This window comes from Limulus polyphemus, unplaced genomic scaffold, assembly GCF_000517525.1.
Source record: "Limulus polyphemus unplaced genomic scaffold, Limulus_polyphemus-2.1.2 Scaffold76, whole genome shotgun sequence".
Classification (NCBI taxonomy): Eukaryota; Metazoa; Arthropoda; class Merostomata; order Xiphosura; family Limulidae; genus Limulus; species Limulus polyphemus.
This window is the reverse complement of record NW_013665686.1, coordinates 290,617-299,884: the sequence shown is the minus strand read 5'-3', so window position 1 is coordinate 299,884 and position 9,268 is coordinate 290,617. Positions and strand designations below refer to the sequence as shown.

The window sequence follows — 9,268 nt, the reverse complement described above, 5'->3', positions numbered from 1 at the left end:
TAGCTACAAAACTTTCTGCCTCACTTTCACCTAAAATTACCATCTTCTGCTTGCACGATTTGTGTCACTCCTTATAGCCAACTTCAACGATGGCTACACTGCCTGCAGTATCTATAAAATTCGCAATCAAGCAGTGTGGGCTATAATTCGACATTTAGGATCGGCAATCACCATAATTGCTGATCCGATGCTCCAAACTGAGCTTGATGCTATCTTTTAATTACGGCTTAAAGATATCTGTTGTAGCTGATACGGGTATTGATAATTTACTGTAGCTATTGACTATTTGATCTCATCGGTTCGAGATGTAAAAATGTAAACTGCAGCTGAAGATCGTCATGGAGATTTGTTTGAGAATACAGTGAGCATTTATAGTTTCAGTGTAACTAAATTCTCTATATATAATGTATAGCATTGGGCATATATATGCCTAGACGAAGAACACAATCCCCACTAAGCGCATATAAAATTTTACCAGTAGAAAAGCAGCCTTCTTAAATAAAACATATACATCTAAGCCATCGCTTTAAATATACCTTCGTGTGTTTTAAGGTAATTATTCTATGAATATGTTTGATAAACTTTAGTATTATGTGTATTATTATTTTTTACCCCTTCACTTCATACACAATATAGGGGTTGGTTCCCTGAAGACACCGATTATATAGTGTACAAAGCATTGGGTATCTACAGTCATCTAATGTTCATCTATTATTTACTGTAATTACTGTTTCACCCCGTACTTAAGCTTCTTGAAAGAACATAAGATGTTTGTAAGAAAACTAACTTCAATAAATAATGATAACTTCATTTACACTAGAATTATAATTTGTTTAGCTTATAAAAATATCTAAACAACTACCATACGTAATGCACAATGGTCCGTTTAGTAATACTGCCTCTGTTTGGTTATAATAATCGCGCCTGTTTTTGTTGTAAGCTGGCGGAACAATAATAACAATAAAAGAAGAACAAATGGGCGATCCCTATTATGAACCTCTCTCATGGTTCATGATACTCATGAAGTTACTTCACTGCCCAGGCTGAGAGTAAAATTCAACGAATGACGCGAGTCAATGAATGTCCGAATGGTAGATAAGCATGAAGTGGCAACAACAGAAGAAATATACAGTGAAGTTTTTTCAATGGTCTGATTTGGTCAACTAATTACAAAATATGGATGCGAAACGTGTCACTGAAGCAAGTGAAATCTCGAAGGATGTAGGCATATGAAGTATGGCGTTATAGGCGGCTCTACAGAATTTTCTATATGGTGTACAGATTGAAATGTGAATTTTCCAGCAACATGAAGTGTAGTGTCACCTTTTTGTCCACACTAAGGTCAGGAAAATTGAACAGTTTTAACATATCTCAAAGCAAGATATCTGAATAACTTTTTTGTTCTTGTTTCTTTCTACCATAATGATGGCATTTCCTGACCGACTGCACCTATCTGTAACCAATTGCATTTATCTCATTGACGCTAGTTATACTTTTAATTCAGTTCATTGACAACATTCTTGTCTACTTCAACCAAATATCTGATAAATATATCTTATCTAATCCAACCAAATATCTGATAAATATAGCTTGTCTACGTCAATCAAATTGTTTTTCCTCAATAGAATTATTTGACGTGTGCACAGAAAGTACGTATGCTTCTAACCAAATTACAGTAATAATAAGTGGATCTTACTATGTGGAATTTGAAAGAAACATGTGATCCCTCTGAATAAGAGAATTACGGTAGAAGTATGAAGCTGTTCTTCGAGAATATGAAATGATATTAAACATAAACATGGCCACTCTCAGAAAGAAAATGCGACATTGTAACTGAACTCTCGTCCCTTTATTATTACATTTTGTTTAGTGGTCAACAATAATATTACAGTAATCTTAACACAAGTAATAGAAGATCTGTCATTGTGAACAATATTGCAGGTAATGATAAGCTGTAAGTAACACTGCGTACAAGCAAAATCAATTACAACACTTTATGCAAGTGTGGAGAATAAATAGACAAGAATTACCCAACATTCAAATGAGATTTTGAGTTATACAGAATAGTGAGCATGTTATATTTGAATATGTAACTCATCAAGTCACGTTACAACCACATCCGATATAAAGTCATGGTGTAACGGATTTTATCAGAACTACATTTTGGCATTGTTTGGCGTTTCGTAGGTTACGTGATGTCAACGAAGACTGATCGCATTTGATAAGAGTACGTAACATCCCTTTCCAATGCAAGATATTTAAAATATGCTCAGACTGTGAAATTACAATTTCAAAAAGGGAAATACGTTACAGGACATTCTCAAGAAACACGGTTGTGATATAGAACATGATGATGCTATAAAATCGTATTAGGAATATAAACTCAAACTCCATATACTCAGCTGACGGCAGTGACGCACACGTTCCTCATATTTTGTGTCGCCCTCACTCTGAACTTTCAAAAGATAAAATATGTTAGACTAGTAATTTTTCAAATTCTTAACTATGCATCTATAATCCGATTTTTGACACATTTAAAAGTTTTCGTTATCTGCTTTTCATCGTATTCAGAATGAAACACGAAACAGGCATTTTCTTACCTGTGATTATATAGTTTAAAACAAGTCTTTACATTACTCATAAGATGTTATGTTCATTTTGTCGCACAAGAAACTTTAAAAGTCATTAATTCTAGGACGTTTATGACATATTTCACAGTACAAAATCTTATAATCTTACCTATCTACAACACTCTTCATTTGTCTCGTAATAATTCAACAATGCCTTTCTAATAGCTTTCTAAATCACGTGTACTCCTCTAGATGAAGACTCCGCCTTGTACACTTGAGAACCCATTTTATTATAACAAAAGAATTGAAAGTAATTATTTCGTCGTGATAAAACTCCCGAAGTAAGTAAGTGATTCATTGATAAAACCCAATGTATGTCGCAATATAAGTAAAACGGCAACTACATCACTATTCTTGTGTACAAAATGAGAGATTTTTGCACCTGAACACTTAAACACGAAGGTGACTTGGAACAAACAAGTCTGTGGAGATCCATATGATACATTTTACCTATAAACCACAGAGAAATATTCTACGTGAATTTGAGACTAACCCCATAAGAGCTTTCTTTAATTACACATCTAGTGTAAAGAAATTAGATATTTATTACTTGCTGAGATAAATATTCTAAACCAAACTTCTTGTGGGTAGCTCAGGATATGTGCATTTTATTCCCCAAACAACACCAAACTTTATGTGGCTTATTCAGGGCATGTGAATTTATTCCCCACATGAAATCAGATTTTATGCGGGTGGCTTTGGCTACGTGGATTTTATTCTCAACGTGATACTGGATGTTATGTGGAAACTCATATTATGTGAATATTACTCCCCACATAACACTTTACTCACGACTTACACTTATTTACTTATTTACACTTACACCCTCAAGAGATACGAACTATATTATTTATTACTAGTAAAATATTTGACTGTCTGTTTTTTACTGAGTAAGAAAATTTGTTGGTTTATATCATTCACTATAATGGATAACAAGAGTTTACGAAGCTAATTGATACTGGAGGCGTCTCTCTCTCTTTATGAAAATATATTCAAAGTTTGGACGCAAATTCCAGGATTTATGCTGTAATTTGATACTTGGTAGCAATTTATTTTCTAAGTTAAAACGTAATATTTCCTTATAAAGTTCAGATAACATGTACAACTTTCACACTTTACCCTAAGGTTGCTAATTTATTTCACAAAACTTTGAACGTAGCTATAAATAACACTTTCTTGAACAGGAGATACTGGTGTTTGAAAAGTCTGAAGACTGTCCATCGTTTTTGAAACTTGTTGAAGAAGATGACGGATCTGCCTTTACTGGTTCTCCTGCGATTGATCCTAAAGAAACGCCTTTACTGTTAACGTTTTCTAGTGGAACTACTGGATTACCCAAAGCCATTGTACATACTCATTACACTTTTCTTTCTGCAGTTATCATTGCCACGTAAGTCATTCTACACAGTTTTACTCAGAAATCAAATAGTTAAAAAATGATTTTACAATTGTTAATAAGATTTCACTACATATTTTATATTACAGCTATAATAATACAATAACAAAGTACAACAACATCCTTTAACAAACGATGACCTAATTCATGATGTCATCTTTCTCTCATGCGACCTCTAGTTAATATTTGACTGTGAACTACACACGTATAAAAAAACTTGACACAAAGTATTTAGTGTTATATGTAATAAACGGATCACAAAAAAATCATTAAAATACCATGTTTAAGTATTAATATTTGAATTAAAACTCTCTTATATAAACTGTAATATGACAAAACTCCATATAATCTATTAAGTTCTTATCATGAAAAAGGTTTTATATATATATGATTTCTACTATGCCAAGATTGTTTCTTTCTCTCTTTGACTCATCAGAGTAAGCTATATTTTCATTGTTTATTTCTTAATTGTTAAGCACAACGTTTTAGAATGAGCTATCTGTGTTGTACCCACCAGAGTGATCCAACACAGAATTTTAACGTTCTAAGTCCTTAAGATAAATTATCAGAAGGGGCCACAATTGTAATAATTTGTTGGTTGCATTTTTTACCACAGGCTACATATGCAAAAAACAAGAACAAAGTAGATCAAAGCTTAGCCGTTTTTATGAGTAAGATTCTCTGTCTGTTTCTAGCAACTCAAACAAGAAATTTATTTCGCCTTCATACTTATATTGTCTGTATTTTTGGTACGTTTGTATAATTTTACATATTTTCTTGCATTGCATTATCTCAGAGAAAATTGGATGTATTTTTAACTTAATTTTTCCATATATTTTTATCATAAAGACATCCGACTGTTTGGAAGTTTTCCCAGGATGACATTGTTCTTGGAATGTATCCATTTTGCCACGTGGGGGGGTTTCTCTTTCTTTTTGTTGATCTGTCTCAAGGAGTAACCCTAAGCGTTGTACCATCCTACGAGTCGGACTTATTTTTGGAGGTCATAGAAAAACATAAGGTAAGCATCCAAGAATAATTTGACTCATTAGTAATCACTATCGTTCAGTAATTCATTGCTATTCCAATTTATCTAAACCTCACTTCTATTATGGCTAAAACACTGATTAAAGTAGGCCCAGCTTCCCAGCTAAGAAATTTGCTACATAGAGCCTCTTCAATAAGGTCATTCAATTTTATACAACATTTTATTAAATATATACTGTATATTAGGAAAGAAAAAGTCTTGACCAGGTGTAACAACAGCCAGAGTCGTACGACCTTGGACGATTTTCCGCGACAAGGTAAAAAGTTCGATATGTCCACTCTCCCAGATCCACCTAATTGTGGATCTTATCCAGTGAAAACAAGTTTCTGCGCATAATCATAAGCTCCACCACAAACTTTCAAACATCTTATAATATTGTTTCTTTATACCCCACCCCCTCAAATGTCCATTTTATTCATTGATCTAATGGATCCTCTGATTGAAAATGATTTTCATGCACTTTCAATGTATGCCGTTCTTCTTTGTCATCATGATTACTTCACTACAATGGATACTGTTTCATATGTCTAAATAACTAGTAATAGTCCCTGGCGGGCCATAATTGACTTTCACTAATTATTTTCGATATTAATATAACTGGCACCTTTTTCACACTTGTATCACACATGTGTTTTTCAAGCGAAAGTGTGAGATAATTTTAATCTATTATGCTAGTGAGTTAATTCCATTTTAGTTACATTATATGTTTAATTAGAAGACTATTATTAATTTTTATATTTTAAAATGTTGTTAACCCTGTTATCATTTATTTTGAACTCCTCATAATGGAAACTTTCCAAACAATGGGAATTTGTAAATAATAAAGAATCAGCTGTGAATGATAACCCAAAACAAGACCTCTTGTTAGTTACGAGTTTCTTTTTATTTAGAAAATTGAATGCAAATGACAACTTTCGTTTTAGTTTTTCGTCTTACGTTATAATAAAGGGAAAAAAAACTTTTCTATTGGACACATGTAACTATATTTTACTTTGCAGGTTTCTGTTGTGCTAGGAGCAGTTTCAATAGTTTATCGACTTCTTAGAGACCACAAGGTGCACCAGTATAATCTCACCAGTGTAAAGGAGATTTTAACAGGGGGAGCTCCTCTCAATCAGGAATCCAATGAACAAGTTGTTATGAATGCTTTTCCTTTCCTAAGATCTCTCCGACAAGGTAAGAAGTAAAAAATTGTCGTTTCACAGACAGCAAACTAGCTGTGAAATTACTGATATGAAAATGGATTCGCAATGGTATATAATACAACAAGAAGTGAAAGAACTTGTTAACGAATATGTACGTATGTTTATAAAATCAATAAAGGCAACTTGAATAGTGTGTAAGACAAATCGTGTTTAAACACTAGACGAATTTGCATACAACTGTGTGAGTAGTTATCCTGATACCCACGCAGAACAACAATTGTAAAAAGTATACTTAAACAAAATCAGCTGTCTTTTCAGCATTAAGTTAAATGTGTTAGTAACATTATCCTCCGATAGAAATACAAGTAAATGAAAAATAAGTTGAGACATGTTGACATCTGCATGTTGTCCTACAGAAGTACAGAAACACCTTTGTAAAACGTACCTTATTAAACGTAACTTGAACGCTGTATGCAATCCTGTTAAACACTATATCTTTTAAGACTATCTGCTTATAGAACCTTAGTAACACAATCTTGTCAAACACTATCTGCCTTTGTAAAACATACGTAAATGAAAAGTATAAGCATGAGTGTAAATCTGTATGTAATGCTATGAAATACTGTTTGCCTTTGTAAAATGTATACACAAACACTACACTTAGTAACAACATCTGACTATAGAACCGTAGTAACATAATCTGCTTAGTAGCATCATCCACCTCTGTAAAGCATATGCAATAAATACATGAACACAAGTTGAAATCTGTATGCAGACATACGAGACTATCTGCCTTTGTAAAACATACATAAGCCACCTAGTAACAGCAATCATCTACTGCAACAGTATTCACATATAGAACCTAAATATAAGTATTTTCCTATAAACTTTAGTAACAATGTCTCTCTATAGGAACAAGCCCTATGTGTAAAACATTAGCAACACCATCTGCCTACAGAACTTTGGTAATGCCAAGCACCTATAGAACCTTATCAATACTATCCGCCTATAATAACAACATGCGCCTATAAACGTTAGTAACACAAGCCACCTTTAGTAACAGTCTTTCTTGTATCAATTTATGATATCACTGTTCCCTATGACGTCATTGTCTCTGACGTTCTACCTTTCATTGCTGCCTAGCAACTCACCCTCTCTTTAAGCTTCGTGGAATTATTATGTTGTCGTCTATGGTGACGTCATCCAATGGCGCTAGGACCCTCTGGTGACACTTCGTGGAACTATGACGTCATAGTCTCTACTCCTCCCCATTGACTAAAGTTTACACTCTTGTGACGCCCTCTGGTGGCGTGCCACGCGGGTACCGGGATAACCACTCGTGTGCAGTGCCTCCCAGTGCCAGAAACATTTTGCCCTTTTGTCTTGCGCTAGAAAATGTTTAATTCCTGTGCTGAAAACGAATTTAATACATACCTAGTTGTCAGAATAGGAAAAGGGAAGCATTCCGTTTTTGACTTGAATAAGATGTAAAATTTCTAGCGATAAATTGTGCTTATTATTTTTCTATATTATTATTAAAGAAATGTTCGTTAACTTGTTTTGTATAATTTAACTGAAATTCATAGCATATGTTAAATTTGCTAAAGAGCTTGTTTAATGGAAACAGAACATACGAGTTATGTGTTCTATGATACTATTAAAATGATTTATTGACCAAATTTTGAAAAATCATTAGTTTAGAATTTTTTTCAGTTTCTTTACCGTTTACTTGTTGTTGATTTTTAGAAATTGATTAAAACTATGACATCTTAACGAGAATCTGTATTAAACATTTGCATTTTGTACAACTTAACTTATAATTTTTGTTTATATTATTGTGATGTATCTAAACTATTCAAAAACATTTCGTTCTACGTGTTTTTTGATAATCAAAGACTAAACTAAAAACAGACGATAAACTATTTGACAGTCACTTTAGGCTATAGTGTAAATATTATCCTGCACTTTGTATTAAAGTTTACTTTGTTAATTTATTTTCAATTGGTCAGTAAAATAATTTCATTCTTATTTCATGAACTGTACCACAGAATACATTTCTTATTAACGTTTTAATGCATGGTAATAATTTCTAAGTGTGTTTCATTTATGTATTAGTCTATGGATTAAGTGAAGTTCTTGTTGTTACTTGCGTGGAAAAAGGAAAGACTACTCCTAACTCGGTTGGAAAATTAACTTCTTCAACAGAATTGAAGGTTTGTTTTTGCCTATATCCATGTTAGTATTTTACATCATTGTTTGTGGGCTATTTGTGCTATACCCACCAGGAATCTTAGTATTATAAGCCTTCTAGCTTATTACTGAGCTTGTGGAAGAGGTGATTTATTGCATGAAAGTTTTCAGCAATTTTTTAAAAAATGGCGATATAATTTTTGACTTTTAGTGGATGAACAGGACAAATAAACTTTGTATTACTTTGCACACGAACTAAGTAAAATACAATGAAGTCTTCGTTCTATCTCAAAAATTAATTAAATATGGGCCGTATTAATTTTATATAGAGTATAGACAATTACAGTTACACAATTCTTCATAAAAGGGAGAAGTTAACTGCAACTTGAGGTAACTTGAAACTGATGTAGACACAAAGAGGTCATGTAAAGCTTTACCCAGAATGTATAATATCATGTTGTGTATAGGGTCGAGTGTCAGATATAGTTGGAAGTGGGTAAGTTACTCTTAAATATAGCTTTTATACGAACTAAAATTTCATTTTGAGGAAACCATATAAGTTATTGTTAGGATAATAATGTGTATTAAAATATTACAATAGGGTTTATTGTTAGTATAATGACGTTACTTTAGTAATGTTGGTTACAAGTGTTACAGTGAATATTATATGATTAGCAAGAGAATTAGATAAAATTGAAAACTGGAAAAACATTGTTGTTGAATAATACATAAAATATAGATGTAATTAAATCCTTAGAATTTTATTTTGCTTATTTTGAACATAATGCTTCCAATCCTTATGATGTTTGTGAAAGTATTTTATATTTAAGTTAGGGATTTGAAACAATGTCTCTACAGG

The 9,268-nt window shown here is 32.7% G+C and overlaps 1 protein-coding gene across 1 annotated transcript in view; it reads left to right on the top strand.

Annotated features, from left to right (window-relative positions):
* The window catches only part of LOC106466737 (4-coumarate--CoA ligase 3-like), a 14,565-nt gene extending 6,106 nt beyond the window's left edge, over positions 1 to 8,459 (top strand). The window contains exons 4-7 of the mRNA XM_022395578.1: positions 3,815 to 4,020; positions 4,876 to 5,047; positions 6,073 to 6,250; positions 8,335 to 8,459. Coding sequence (XP_022251286.1) covers positions 3,815 to 4,020; positions 4,876 to 5,047; positions 6,073 to 6,250; positions 8,335 to 8,459 — 681 coding nt within the window. The remainder of the gene's footprint in view (positions 1 to 3,814; positions 4,021 to 4,875; positions 5,048 to 6,072; positions 6,251 to 8,334) is intronic.
* Positions 8,460 to 9,268: the final 809 nt, after the last annotated feature.